The sequence below is a fragment of the Rattus norvegicus genome, chromosome 10, assembly GCF_036323735.1.
Source record: "Rattus norvegicus strain BN/NHsdMcwi chromosome 10, GRCr8, whole genome shotgun sequence".
Lineage (NCBI taxonomy): Eukaryota > Metazoa > Chordata > Mammalia > Rodentia > Muridae > Rattus > Rattus norvegicus.
Window position 1 is genome coordinate 83,011,559 of NC_086028.1, and position 14,814 is coordinate 83,026,372.

The 14,814-nt window shown below is 55.0% G+C and overlaps 1 protein-coding gene across 33 annotated transcripts in view; it reads right to left on the reverse strand.

The window, feature by feature from the left end:
* The window catches only part of Srcin1 (SRC kinase signaling inhibitor 1), a 67,065-nt gene that overhangs the window by 12,264 nt on the left and 39,987 nt on the right, over nucleotides 1–14,814 (reverse strand). For 16 of the 33 annotated variants that reach the window (XR_010055230.1, XM_063269719.1, XM_063269720.1 and 13 more), the window contains 13 exons: nucleotides 14,338–14,458; nucleotides 13,110–13,969; nucleotides 12,584–12,676; nucleotides 12,317–12,360; nucleotides 11,880–12,070; nucleotides 10,575–10,750; nucleotides 5,486–5,616; nucleotides 5,237–5,384; nucleotides 4,727–4,973; nucleotides 4,054–4,288; nucleotides 1,913–2,067; nucleotides 1,548–1,700; nucleotides 865–987 (listed from right to left, as the gene is read on the reverse strand). Coding sequence is in view for 32 of the 33 variants with exons in the window: in XM_063269719.1 (XP_063125789.1) it covers nucleotides 865–987; nucleotides 1,548–1,700; nucleotides 1,913–2,067; nucleotides 4,054–4,288; nucleotides 4,727–4,973; nucleotides 5,237–5,384; nucleotides 5,486–5,616; nucleotides 10,575–10,750; nucleotides 11,880–12,070; nucleotides 12,317–12,360; nucleotides 12,584–12,676; nucleotides 13,110–13,969; nucleotides 14,338–14,458 (2,677 nt within the window). In the remaining variant the exon portion in view is untranslated. 33 annotated transcript variants of the gene reach the window in all.

A 14,814-nucleotide genomic window follows, 5' to 3' on the forward strand; every position in this document is an offset into this window, starting at 1 on the left:
CGTGTGTGCACGCACGAGAAGTTGAGAACGGAGGTCCTCTTACCCCAACCTGGCAGAGCAGAGGAAGAGATGCCCAGACCTTTCTCCACCCCCCTCCTCAAGCACAGGCCCCTGGAGCGCAGACAGCAGGCCCACCCGCCATGTTCCCACAAGGGAATAAGTGCAGCAGGACAGCAGCAAGGGCTGAAGTTAGAGAGAAGAACATCTTGATGCTGAAGAGAAAACCAGCAGCCAAGGAAGGCCATGGCTTCTCTCATTCCAAGCTCCCTGACCACGGTGGCGCGGCCGTCGGCGGCAAGAAAGGTCACAGGGCAGGGAGAGGTTTAGGAAAGCCATCTCCCTGGTCTGTCCTTGACTCCCCAGTGCAAGGCATAGATTCCAGTGGGAGAAGCAGGGCTCCTTCCCTGGCGTGTGCAGCAGAGCGGGGGATATAAGGCAGGTATCAGGCAAGCTCTCGAGACAAGGTCAGTTGAGCCGGACCATACGTCAGTTCCTGAACAAGGTCCAAATTCCAATCTTGGCCCCAAGACAGCTCACAGACTTTGGATCCAGCCTAAACTCAGGCTGTTAATGGGAACAAAACGCCCAAGAGCCAGACAGAAGCTGGCTTGTAAGAGAACTCCTGGGTCACACCAAATACCCAGGTTGCAGTCTCCAAGGAGGACCCTCAGGAAACCTTGGGGAGGGACAGTTGTGCACCCCCTTGGCGTGTGCAGGAGGGTGAGTCCACGGGCGTGAAGCTGGGGCCGTGACAGAGGGGCTGGCGTGGGTGGCGTGGGTGGCAGGTTAGCGTGAGAGATGCGGAAAGGAAGCTGTGGTGGAACAGGCAGAGAGAGCCGTGAGAGGTGCAGGGAGGCCCATTACCTTCCGTGGGAAGCCCAGAGCTGAGCCCCCAGGGGACCCCAAGTCCTGGGGGGACAGCAAGGTGGGGATCGGCTGGCGGCGGGGCGTGAGGGGGAGGGAAGAGACTGAACTTCTTTCAAACACCTGGGGAGCAGAAGGCAGGGGCGGGTTTGGAGGACCCAGGTGCTAGCTGAGTACCTAGGCACCTATGGGAGAATGGTCCAGGATGGCCATGGGCTTCTGTGTCATACCCTTTGGCACCTCACCACTGTCACTGACCTGCTGGACCTCGAGTCTCTCTACCAAAGGCCCCTGATATCCAGGGACTCCGGCACAGAGCAGAGATTTCTGGGAACCCTATGAACGGTGGCTCATAGTAATGCTAGGCCCTTTAGCACGAGGGTCTCCAGGGTTCTGGCCTCAGAGTACTGAGGTAAGAGGGTTTTGGAGCACGAGCCGTCCTCAACACTGCCTGGGGTCTGGGTAAGAATGTGCAAGTCTGGGCCTTTCAGAGTATAGCGAGTCTTGAGGTCCCTGGGAGAATCTATAATGAAAGCTCCAACCTACCAGGGAGAGTTTTAGGCTCTCTTTCCACTTCACAGTGGAGAGGAAATGGAAGCTAATAAGAACGAGTCCTGGGGCTAGCCAAGGCTTGTGAGATAACCTGGCCTGGCTGGGGCCTCGTTCAGTCAAGCCTGACCCACCTCCAGCTCAGCAATGATGCGTTCCTCATCGTCTTCATCCTTGATGGCCGAGGCCATAATGGGCGGTGTGGACGCGGGGCGGACCACCTCAGACACAGCGCGACGCAGCTTCACCTGAGGCTTCTGGATCTCCAGCTCCTCAGATTCAGCCTTCTGTAAAGCCAGGCGCCTATCAAGCTCAGGTCCTTCCCTCCCTCCAGCAGACTCACCACACCCCTCCAGGAAGACCCACCCCGGACCCTGCCATGGCCTGCTGTGGGATCAGAACACACACAGGCTGGAAGTCAAGCTGGGTTGTGCTGGCCAACTCCCGTCCTCAAGCTTCCCTCTCAAGTCCCCCGAACCCCACCAATCGAGAGTTGTACCTTGATGAAGACTGAGTCTTTCTTACTGGTGACCACCACTTCTCCGGTGCGAGTGGTGGTCAGGCCGTGCGAGGAAGGGAAGCTCCGGCGGGGAGGGGGTGGCGGGGGCGACTTGGAGGGCTTCTCTGTGCGGTATCGGGGCACTGTGAGCTCATCTGCAAGCAGTGGGGGTCTGGGATCAGGAACCCATCGCCACAGTGTCCACGAGTGCTCATTCCTCCAGGAAGGACCAAGAGGCTTCTGTCCTCAGAGACGCGGAGGAAGGCAGGACCCATTTCTTTCCCATCTCCCCACGCCTGCCACTGGCTCGCCCAGCACCTCTTCTTCCAACAGCGCTCAGCTGCTCAGTGCTGACTGTGAGCCAGGAACATTGAGGCACCTGAGAGGCCCTCTGCCCGGAGCTGCTGACCAAGCATGGGCACCTCAGCACCCACGAGGTTCATGCATATTCAAGCCTGGGACTCTGCGTCGTTCTAATCTGTCTCATGGCTGCAGCTGCTCCCCAGCCCCACCACACTCAGAGCTTCTTCCTTTCTTTGAGGAGCCCGTCCTGCTTCCCACCCTGCCTTCCTCCAGCCTGGTTTCCATGGCAACCCACAGAAAGGTCAGTCAAACCATAACACCCTTGCCTTTGATTCTCTTGTGGCTTTCCACCAACCCAAATAGTGCGAGTTCCTAGTTCAGCACCGTCCACAACCTCTCAGACTGGCTCTGTATGAAGACCCAGCAAGGACCCCGTTCAGGCAAAGCCACACCTCCTCTGGGCTTGCCACCATGATGCCCCTCCCCCCCAAGGCACTCACTGCCTGAGGAGAGCCTGCCCATTTCTAAGTGGAAAGCACTCTCCTCCCTTCTCAGACTGTACAGCTCCCGCCCTGCTCAGGAAGGATGCAGTTAGCCCCTTTGTTCTAGGGACACATTAAATGTGGCCTGGGACAGATTATATAACCATTTGAAGTCTGCCCTCTTCGTAAAGAGGGAATGACTGTCTTTTGCAACTGCCGCAAAATCATTAGGACCCACACTCAGAAGGCATCACGTGGGAAGCGCCTGAAGACTATACCAGGCCTGTCCCACCATTAAATTCTACCCACGGCCAGTAGAAATGACCCAGAGGTTGGAGGGGCAGGCTATACAAACCCGATGACCTGGATTGGATCCTGTGATCCCACAGCGGAAGGAGAAAATTAATTTCCACAAGTTGTCCCCTGCCACATATGCACTTTCATTCACACACACACACACACACACACACACACGCACGCACACGTGCAAACAAATAAGATAATTAAAAATCTTTTAAATAAAAAAAAAATCCAGCAGCTGAAGAGATGGCTCAGCAATTAAGTGCATTGGCTGCTCTCCCAGACCCAGGTTTGACTCCCAGCACCCACATGGTGGCTCACAGCCATTTGGAGCTCCACTTCTAGGGGAGCTAACACTCTCAGGCCTGCTCAGGCACCAGGCACACATGTGGTGCACACACACACGAGGGCAAAGCATGCATATATATATATGTATATATATATATATATATGGGGATGGAGAGATTGCTCAGTGGTTAGAGCACCGACTGCTCTTCCAGAGTTCCCGAGTTCAAATCCTTGCAACCACATGGTGACTCACAACCATCTGTAATGGGGTCTGATGCCTTCTGGTGTGTCCAAAGACAGCTACAGTGTACTCATATAAATAAAAGAAAGAACAGAAAATCCCAAGTGCCCTGAAGCACTCTTCATGGTCAGGGTTGCTGGCAGCAATGATGGTAGCCTCTCTTTCAGATGTTCTCTCCAGCTGGCTTCGGAGATCACGGCTTGGGAGTATACTGCTCTCAGAGCAGCCTGGCGCTCGCTCGCTCTCTCTCTCTCTCTCTCTCTCTCTCTCTCTCTCTCTCTCTGACAGGGTGGGCTTGGATGTACTCATGTCCCCTGCATGAGCCCCTCAGCAGCAGAGAGGAGAAAACTGGATGGAGCCCAGCTTACCCGCCATTCTGTGTCCCATCCCTTCAGTGACTACTAATGTTAGCACCCCATTCTCTGGCAGCCTGATTACCATGACAATTGCTCACTTTCCAGTGCTTCCCCCCTAAACCAAGCTCTGAGGATGGGGCTGTCCAACTCCAGGGCCCGATACCCCCATACCTGATCCTCTTCTCCCACTGGGCTCTGTCCGGGGAGCAGCCTTCTGACCATGGGGTGCCTTAGGGGGCTTGTGGTCTGGAGTGGGAGTAGGGCCTGGGTGGGTCTTGCTGGCACAGTCCAGGTCGGGGATAGCCTTGAGCAGCTCAGCTTGGGTTTCCTCCAGCAGCCGGTTGATGTCCTTGGCGCTGTACTGGGTCAGGGCGGCCCGCTTCTCTTCCCAGTCTCTCTCTGCAGCCTTGAGAGGGGAGGCAGAGCTGGGGTCAGGACTCTGGCTTGTGAGCCCCTGAGCTCCCGGGATCCGCCCCTTCCCCACCCACTTGTGCTAAGAACAAGAAGAGAACTTTATGAGATTCGGCCCCTCCTACTGGGTGCTACACACTGTCCCTGTAGCTTAGAGAGGCCACTCCCATCAGATACAACATTATTAGGTTTATTTCTGGACATTCTGTTCTGTTTCCCTGACCACTTAGCTTGTGTTTATGCAAGTTCCACATTGCTGTAGTTATCATAGCTTTATAACATATGTTCTATTGAGAAGGGTACATGCCACCAATATTACACCTCTCAGACTTCTGATCCTAAGGAAAAGAGCCTGTGTGCCCCTTCAGTACCTGACATTCCAAGTGACAGCAAAAACTGTGAGCCTAGCTCATGCCCCGCCCTGGCCCATCACCTCGACAGACACAGCTTTGTCCATGTTTCTCTTGCTCGGAGCATCCAGGCCTTTGGTAGGGTTGCCGCTTTTTGGGGTAAGCGGGGTGCCTTCCGCAGGCCCGCTCAGCTCGTGGAGATTCAGTGGAGGACTCGGGGGTGGTATCTCAAAATCCAGGCCTTTGCTGAAGTCTGTTTCGGCTGCCACCTTCTTGGGGGACTGGTTCAGGAGATTGTTGGGGGGAGGCCACACACCCTCATCCACTTGCCTAGGGTTGGGAGAGGAAGGAGCAGCTAATGAGAGGTGGTAGCCCAGGGAGGGGAACCTGCAGGAAGGCTCTGGGATCTTGCAGGAGGGATGGGAGAGCCTAGAGGCAGGTGAGGGAAAGTCAAGCCTTCTGCATGCAGGGGTCGTGGGTTGGAATTGAAGAACATATCTAGCTGGCACACAGAGATCTCCAAGGAGTCAGGAAGTGGGTTCTGGGTCCAGTGTGTAACCCCAAGGGAAACTAAAGAGCAAGGAGACAATGACCTTCGGATCTGGGCCAGCGTGTCAGTGACCACCCGGCAGCGCTTGAGAAGCCCGTCGAGGCGTTGAGGTTCCTCCTTCAGAAACTTGACTGCCTCCACCTCTACACGCAGCACTACCCGCATCTTACTCTGCAGGCCTGGGAAATGAGCTGAGAGGGCGGGGGGGGTGTCAGCTGGCTGGGCAGGGGAACTGAGGAACTGGAGCACAGCAGGGACCTCCTTAGGGTCACCCTTGCCAAGGCAGGCTCACCCTTGAGTTCCGTCAGCGTCTCCCCAAGCTGTTTCAGCACCAGAGCCTTCTCTTCCAACTCAGGACCAGGCACCAGCCGGTGGTTATGGGCCACATCCCTCTGGATCTTCTCCACTGACTTCTCCAGGTCACTGCAGGCACAGAGAGACCCTTCTCAGCCCCTCTGGCCCCAGCCTAGCCCCCTGAAATTGAGCAGCTGGAAAGAAATCATGTCACCGATCAGATCAGAATTAAAAGTGATAGCCAGGTGTCATGGCTTGCTCCTGTAATCCTAGGCACTTGGAAAGCTGAGGCAGGAAGATTGTTGAAAGATTGAGGCCAGTCTGGGCTACCTAGTAAGACCCCGACTCAAACAAAACAAAACCACACAATCAAAAGCCGTCCCTCCAGGCTCCATGTCCACATGAAAGTGGATGCCCCCTGTCAGTCTGAGCACCAGTCAGTAGGCTGGGGAGATGGTTCTGGGGAAAAAGAGCTAGATTTCAAAGAAGAGACTTTCAGAGAGCTCCTTAAAGGAGTCCCCTCCGCAGGTTCTGATCTACAGTAGCACCAGCACTCATCTCTTCCCCTCAGCGTGAAACCTCAGACTCTTCCCCAGACACAGTGGAGAACCCGGAGGCCATACGGAGTCTCACAGGGGTCTAGAGGCAGCTATGCATAGCCGTGCCCATCGCCTTTGTCAAAGAAATCCTGCCACAGCGCCTCTCTTCCCGGGGCCCAAACCACCTCGGGTTTTCAGCTGGTCCACTGTAAACATTTATGATTTCACATCTTTCTAAAATCAGGGGCGGATCATAGTGGCACAAGCCTGTAATCTCAGCACTTGGGAGGCTGGGAGAACAGGGTCACGAGTTTAAGGCCAGTCTGAGGCACAGCGAGATGTTGTCTCAAAACAAACAGCCCAAGGAAAGCAAACCAAGGCACCCTTTGTGTATGGGAGGGAGGGTCAAGGAGATGGCTTAGCAGGGCAAGTGCTTGCCCGGCAAGCCTGAGAACCTGAGTTCAGATCCCCAGCAACCACCTAAAAGTTGATCACAATGGGGCATAACTTCGACCCCAGCACTGAGCAGAGATGACCAATCCTGGGAGTTCACGAGTCAGTGAGAAACCTGGTCTCCAAAATTCTGGGAGAGGGATTGGAGAGCTGGCTTAGTAGTTAAGAGCACTCGCCGCCTCTTCAGAGGACCTGAGTTGGATTCCCAGCACCAGATTAAATAATTTTACATTGTATGATGGAGACGTGAAAGAGAGACTTGCCACAGGCAGGTAAGTTGCCGTAGTCCTAAAGGTAAGTCAGGATCATCCCTCCCACACACTCGGGGCTCGTGAGCTCCATCTGTTAGATTTCAACAGCCCACGTGCAAATGACTTGAATCTGTTCTACCATCCAACATGTCTGCTCTGTTTTAAAGTTCAGTGCCATCTATCAATCAGGAGAGCATGCCTTAGACACCATCGGCCAACCAGCAGATGAAAAGACAGACCAGGGCAGAGCCAAGGACAAAATCCCGAGATTCAGCACTTCTGGTAAGAGAACAACTCTGCATTAAGTATCCTGTTCATTGGGCTGGCACCTGACAGTCAGGCCTGAACATTCATTCCCTTAGGTAACCTTAAAACAATCCTGTCACTGGGAACACTGCTCCCAGCTGACACACAGACAAACGGTGGTTCAAAGACTACATTTCCCAGCTTTTCTTGCAATTAGAGGTGGGCTTTCAGCCCAGGCAGCGGCGGGCGGCCACCTTTGATCCCAGCATTCAAGAGGCAGAGGCAGGTGGATCTCTGAGTTGGAGGCCAGGCTGGTGTACAGAGTGAGTTCCAGGACAGCCGGGGCTACACAGAGAAACCCTGTCTAGGAAAAGGGGGTTGGGAGTAGGGGTGGGGGTGACGTGGCCTCTCACCTGAGGCCTGCACAGTAAAGCAGGGACGGAAAGGGCACACTTCTGGATCTAGCCCGCAAAGACCTGCCATGCAAGCGCCCTCTATGCTCGTTTCTTTCTGGTTGCCCATGAAGAACCATGACCTGGGTGACTCTGGAGGTTTATGTTGAACATGGCAGAACCTCGGCCAGGCCGGATCTGCACTGCAAACCATCTACAGTGTTTTCTAAGAAAGAAGGGCCTATCATGTTTTTTTAAGAATGATGTACTTACGGGGTTGGGGATTTAGCTCAGTGGTAGAGCGCTTGCCTAGCAAGCGCAAGGCCCTGGGTTCGGTCCCCAGCTCCAAGAAAAAAAAAAAAAGAATGATGTACTTAGGGCTGGAGAGACGGCTCAGAGGTTAAGAGCACTGCCTGCTCTTCCAGAGGGACTGAGTTCAATTCCCAGCAACCACATGGTGGCTCACAACCATCTGCAATGGGATCTGATGCCCTCTTCTGGTGTGGCTGACGACAGCAACACTGTACTCATATACAATAAATGAATATTTAAAATGTTTTTAAAAATGATGTATTTTTTTGAACTTTAGGTGTCTAAGTATTTTGCCTGGGTGTATAGGTACCATGTGCCAACCTGGTTCCTGCAGGGGACAGAAGCTCACACATTAGAACCTCTGAACTGGATGGAGGTGGCTGTGAGCCACCATGTGGGTGCTGGGAACTAATCTGGATTTTTTTTTTTTTGTTTTTCCTACAATAGCAATAAGTGGGTTTTTTTTGTTTGTTTGTTTGTTTTTTTCCGGAGCTGGGGACCGAACCCAGGGCCTTGTGATTGCTGGACAAGCGCTCTACCACTGAGCTAAATCCCCAACCCTGCAATAAGTGTTCTTAACTCCTGAGCCGTCTCTCTAGCACCCTTAATTATTTTTGCGGTAGCCTCTCAACGTATCCCAGGCTGGCTGACGATATCTGAGGATGGCCTGACTAAAGACACTTCTGCCCTCCTCCCGAGCGCTAGCATTACAGGCTCACAGCACCACACCCAGCTTAAAGTCTTTTACTTTAGAACCATTAAAGGACTTGGGAGTGTTTCGCTCCAGCATCTGCCTTAAATAAATAAGGAACCCTAACTGAGGTTTGGCCTTCAAAAGCGGGGTGGCAGAAGCTCTGAGGCGAATCGGTTCACACGACTGTTCCGTGGCGTGGTGTTTTCCACTCGTGTGGGACTACGGCCATGGGCGCTGCCGCATCTCACTTCCAAACTGAAGGATGTCACCTACCTGCTGTCCCACCCAGCCTCACTCTACCACATGGGGAAAGAACAAACAAACAAACAAACAAAAACAATCAACCAGCCCTTTCTCACAGCTAGCTCTGGATCAGCAGACAGACTCCAGGCTTCAATCAGGGGACCATAACCATTCAGAGAGTCCAAGGCTTTGGCTAGACGGTCAGGTGAGTCTGCCCAGCAGGAATAAAACCAAAAACCCAGGCTCAACTGCCAACAGGATGCCAGAAAAGAGAAAGGAACAAAGGAGAAGGAACGGGGGTTTGGAGGGAGCACCTAGGGGCTGCAGGACTATTGCCAGGTGGTTAGGGCAGGAGATGGGTGACGGGTCTTGAAGGCTAGACCTGAACCAACATAGGGCTCAGTCGCTGTCTGACTCAAAAGAAACAGGTGCCAGGCTGAAGAATCCCACCAGCAGTTCCTGGGTTCTCAAGTAATGGATGTGATGGATGGGGCAAGAATTCTTTGTGTTCCTGGAGAACTGAGGTCCCCAGGAAGCCAGGGACCAGACAGTCATGAAGTCCAGAGCATAAATCAGTCCTTTTATCTCTTTTGCCCAGTGCTTTGAAGGCTCCCTCTCTCCCCTTTAATTTCTCTTTAATGTCTCAGACTAACTCCTTTTGAAAATCCTGGCCCAGCTCCTATACGCAAAATGGAAATTGACAAGGAAAAGACAGGGAAGCGGAGGAAACAGAATCCCTGGATCAGAGCCTGGCAGCCGCGGGTCTGCTTCAAGACCTGTGGTGGCTGTCACTACGTCATCCCACCCAGACATGATTGGTGGGCTGGAGTTATTGCTGCTGGCTCATTTCCACGTGAGATGGCTCGTTACTGTGTTCCAACAGCGTGGGGTCGCTGGACTCCTTACCTTAAACATTGCCAAAATGCATAACCAGGTTTACCTGGGCACCCAGGTGTGACCTCCCCAGAGAGACCCTGGTAAGGGCTCTAAATACGACTTAGTAGGGTCGCACCATAAAGCAGCTTTCTTGGCTCCCTGGTCCCAAGTCGCTTAGCTCAACCAAGCCTTCAGCTGTTTCTGAAAGAACTGCAAAGCAATCTCAGTACAGAGGTGGGGGTGAGGGTGGGGGGTGGCAGCTACCTTGATCGCATAGCCCCTAGATTCTGGAGCTCTCTCTGGATCCCCTTATTGCCCTGTGTCACTAAAAAGGACTACAAGAAGGGGAGGGGCCTTTGCCTCAGCCCAAGCAAGTCAGGAGAAAAGGCTGTGGTTAGATGATGGTGCAGCTTCCTGAATGGACAGGGAAAAACAGCAGCATCTCCCTTCACAGGTGCCAGACAATGGAATTGTGGCCAGACAGCCATTTGCTAAATCTGGATCAGACTGTCTTCTGTTAACCCTCCCGTGTCTGAGCAGGGTTCGGTTGTTCTGTTCCTCCTCCTTCAAGACTACTAGAGCCTAGCTTCTCTGTGCTGAGGAGGGAAGGGATCAGGGTGGTAATGTGTCAGGAACCACCTGGGCAAGTGACAACACCCCTGCCCCTCCACCTTCTTGCTTAAGGGTGAAGCTGCCTTGGTCTTAGGTCAGAAGGAACGCAGGCACAGGGTAGAGGGAAACAGACGGCTGGCGTTATGAGAGTATGCTTCAGGCCACAGGAAGCAATACCATGACAGAGGCACCAAGCCAGGATTAAAAAAAAAGAAGAAGAAGAAATCAGGAATTATGCCAGATGGCCAAAGGTTTGTGGGTCATATTGAAATCAGGCCACATTGGAGGGTGAAATCAGACTTCAGACAAACAAACGTCATCTGTGATTCCAAAATAAAAGAGCTACACCTCCCATGAGTCAGGCTGGTTCACCCGGGCCGCATCGTTCCCACTTCTCCGCAGACACCTCTCGGATCCTCTCCCCACCCAACCCCACACCCCACCCCTACACGCTGGGGCCCAGCCTCACTTGAGCTGCTGTGTAATGAGCTCCTCGTCGTTGAGGTAACGCAAACGCTCCTCTTCCACCAGGGTGCGCTGCCGCTGCAGCGGGTCCTCCTGCCGCCGCGCCGCCTCCGACACGCGCATGCTCAGCTCCGCCTCGGTGCGCTTCAGCAGCGCGCGCACCGACTCCTGGTTCTGGAGCTGCGGGACGCAAGAATGCTCGCGTGGACCGGGTGGGAGAAGAACGCATGTTGCCGGGGAAGGGTGGGCAGAGGGCAGCCCTGCGCAATCAAAACTCCCACAGAAGACGGGGTTGCTGGGCTATGGGTGTGAGCTGCCCCGAAGGCTCAGCAAGATAGAGACGGGAGTTGGGGAGAACCCAGCAGGAGATCCCGGCCGGGAATGATAGGGCTCATGGAGGGGGAAAAGTTATACTGGACTTCACCCAAGATGACATGGCTGTGAGCAGCAGAGAAGGGTGGGACAGCTGGGGAGGGAGATCAAGGTTACATTCTGGAGAAATATAGGGGCAGAAGAACAGGATGAGAATTTGTGTGGCCAAAGAGTGACACTAGATAAGGCCTTGACGACAGTGTGACTGTGGACCTGTGGCCTCAAGAAGCCATGAGTGGAGACAAGACCTGGGGTTAAGGATTCAAACTATAGGGGCTGGGGATTTAGCTCAGTGGTAGAGCGCTTACCTAGGAAGCGCAAGGCCCTGGGTTCGGTCCCCAGCTCCGAAAAAAAGAACAAAAAAAAAAAAAGGATTCCAACTATAAGGTCTGCCGATGTAGCAGGGGCTGCAAGACGAGTGTGCCCAATTGACGTGGGTGGGCAAGATCTTATCTGTGGCCCAGATGGCAGCTCTCTGCCCCCACTCCAGCTTGTCTCTGCTCATTATCCTCACCTGACAAGCCCTAAGCCCCTCTAAGAAGAGCAGGCACGAAGATGCCAGGCTCCTGACAGGTGGGACCATCTGCCAGGCAAGGCGGGACAGCCACTCCAGGCTCAGGAAAAGGATTGAGGGGACTTGGGGAATACGGCCTGAAGGAACTGAGACCACCACAAAGGAAAATGCAAGGAGAAATGGTAGGCACAGTGCAGGCATGGGGAAGGGGCTGGGGCTCAGTGAAGTGCTGGGGCTTGGTGAGGGATCTGGGGTTTAACAGTAAGTGGAAACTAGAAAGGGAGGCAGAAAGGGGGTCTGAAGAAGGACCACTGAACAATAAGAGAGCGGGAATGTTGGGGAAAGGTAGGGCAGTGCTTGCGGAGAGAAGTTACAGCCTGGCGGGGCGGGGCTGTGTGGGGTGGGCGGGGGAGCTAACGGTACCTGGAGCTTCCGCAACTGCTGAAGCTGGCCACGCAGGTCGCTAGCGCTGTTCTGTAGGCCACGCAGATGCATCTGCATTTGCAGCCGGCTGACAGCAGTGGGCTGCCCTGCAGGGGTGCTGCTGACCGCGGGTGGGGGAGGGCCCGACACTGGAGTGGCCCCGCTACTCCTACTGCCTGACCCACACACTGCTGAGAGAGACCAGAAGGGAGAGCCATAAGGAAAGTGGAGCAAAATGGGAAGAGGAGGAGCCGCTCCACTCCCACACCCGGGCAGAAAGGCTCATGGTTATGACTGTCTACTCTAAGCGGTAGAGAGTCCTGGCAGGAGTAAAGTGGAAATCTGTGGAAAGCCCAGGATGTAGCTACTCTTGGAGCTCCAGTTAAAGACTAGGAAACGCATCCTAAAACCCTGAGAGGAAGAGAAGGGACACTTACGTGCTGAGGGGGTGGCTGCTCCATTGGAGCCTTCAATCTTCTCACTGTGAAGGAAAGAGAAGAAAATGTCCATGGGGGCCTCAGACCATGGGAGCTGAATGGGACCTTAAATGTCACCCACCTCCCTGATCTTAGGATAGAGCCACAGAAAAGAGAAAGCAGTCTGAGTCACAATGTAGACACAGGTTTCTAACTTAACTCACTGCCCATGTATCTGCCTCAAGCCCTGATAGTGTAGAGGGCGGGGCGGGAGGGGGGAAGTCTCACCTTGGGGTCTCCGGCTCCGAGCCTCGCAGTAAAGCACTCTGTACTAGCCCAGTGAGGCTGGCAATCTGCTTCTCCATGGCCTCCATACGCTCCCTGGAAAGTGGGAATAAGCTCTCCTGTGAAAGTGTGATCCCCCCTGACCACCCGACTCCTGACTCCTAAGATTAGCAACTAGAGGACAGCTAGTCTTCGCCTGACTGCCGCACGGGATCAAACTCCTAGCTCTCCTCTGCCTACAGGTCTGGAATCCCAACTCCTCCCCCATCCCGAGCCTGCTCCGGTGGATTTCAGCGAGGCTATGTGCTGGACAGCTCTCTCTGGAAGGCTGGACACTAAAGGGACGGGGCCAGCGCTCCATTTTACTGCTGGGTAAACTAAGGCTAGGGAAATGAATACAAACGTGGGTCTCCTACTATTGTCCTCTCTGCCACATGGAAGACACTCTGGTCACCTCCTTCGTCTGAAGATACTGCCACCCTCTTCGGGACCACATCTTTACCCTGTAGCTGCGCCCAAGTCTCCTCACCTGGTCTCTGTGTCCTTGGCTGGCACCGGCGGCCCGAACCCTACGAGGGAGCGCTCTCCAGGTCCAGGGAAGAGTTCAGAAGGTGGTGCTCCGGCCGTGGAAGCCCCGGTGCTGCGGGCTTTGCCTCCAGGACTCTCAGCAAAGACCGACGAGGAACCAGAATCTTTACGGAACGACTGGCGCACCGGCGAGCCGCGGCTGGGCGGCCCAGAGTAGGGGCTGTGCGGTGGCGGAGGTCCCCCGGAGGGCGCTGAGACGTCGGCTAGTTTCTGCGGGGACGAAGGCGGCAGACGGAAGCCATAGCCGTCTCCGTAGAGCGGGCCGCCGGCGCCCGCCTTGTACAGCGAGTCCTCCAGGTCGGACTGCAGCGCAGCGGCCGAGTAGGTGCTGAGCGAGCGCACAGAACCCCGCTTGTACAAGCCGCCCGCGCCCGGGTATGCGAACGGGTCTCCTGCTGCGGCGGCCAGGCTCAAGCGGCCCTCGTGCAGCAGCCCGTAGGGATCGGCATAGAGGCCCTCGCCCTTCACCAGCACCATGCCGCCCGCCTTGCCCGCCAGATCCTCATCTGGCTTCACGTCGCGCCGCTCCAGGATGGCGCTGGGGCTGGGGCTCACGCCCTGGCTGGTCGGGGCGCCTCCCAGTCGCTCAGCCGCGTGGTGTACCGGGCTGCCGGCGTAAGAGGGCGGCCGGCCCCCAGCATACGAGAGGCGTGAACGCGAGGGCGAGCCCGATGGCAGTCCCGAAGGCAGCCCGGATGGCAGCCCTGGAGGCGGGGAGCTAGATGCTAGGTGCGATGCGGGCGACAGGTTGTTGAGGCGCCGCGTGGGCGACGACTCCCGCGATGCGTAAACCATCTCTCTCTGAGCAGAAGACAGCCCGAAAAGCCCATGGAGCAGGTCACGAAGGGCGCTTCCTGCTCCTTGCTTGAGAACCCAGCACCCCTCGCTTTCCCCCGACCAGACTTAGGAAGCCACCTCTGTTCTGTCTTCCCTCTCCCAAGATATCCTGGGCCCCTTGCCCATCAGTACTCCCAGCATGGGGGTAAACTGGCAGACACCGGTATCCAAAGGAGCCTTAGAGAACTCTTGTGTAGACAAATGGGCAGGGTAGCAGGTAGCGGTGGGGTGACCTAACCTCACAATTAATTAGGGCACCCTTGTCTCAGACTCCCATCTCCACAGCCACCCTAATTCTATATTCTCCCTAGACCCCACCTGCCCAGTCTCACCAGTGCCTTAGGTGCTCTCAGACATACCCGGAGGTCACCGTTGGTGAGGTGCGAGCCAGGAAAAGCGGCATACAGTGGCTCCTTCCTATAGATCTTGATGATACTCCGGTCCTGGATATCCCTGTCAGGTAGAGAGAAGGACGGTGAGTCACTATGTGGCACCCAGCTGTGCACAATGGGGGAGGGGGTGCAGCGGCTACTTCAGGCAGGCAAGATGGCCCCAACACCCAATCCTTTTCTTTCTTTCTTTCTTTCTTTTTTTTTTTTTTTTCTGGAGCTGGGGACCGAACCCAGGGCCTTGCGCTCCCTAGGCAAGCGCTCTACCACTGAGCTAAATCCCCAACCCCCCTTTTCTAACTCCTATACTCAGTGCTCAGTGTCTCCTGGTACCTTGGGATGCCTGTCACCAGCAAACAAGCGTGCAAGGGGTGGGTGCACACACACACACACACACACACACACACACACACACACACA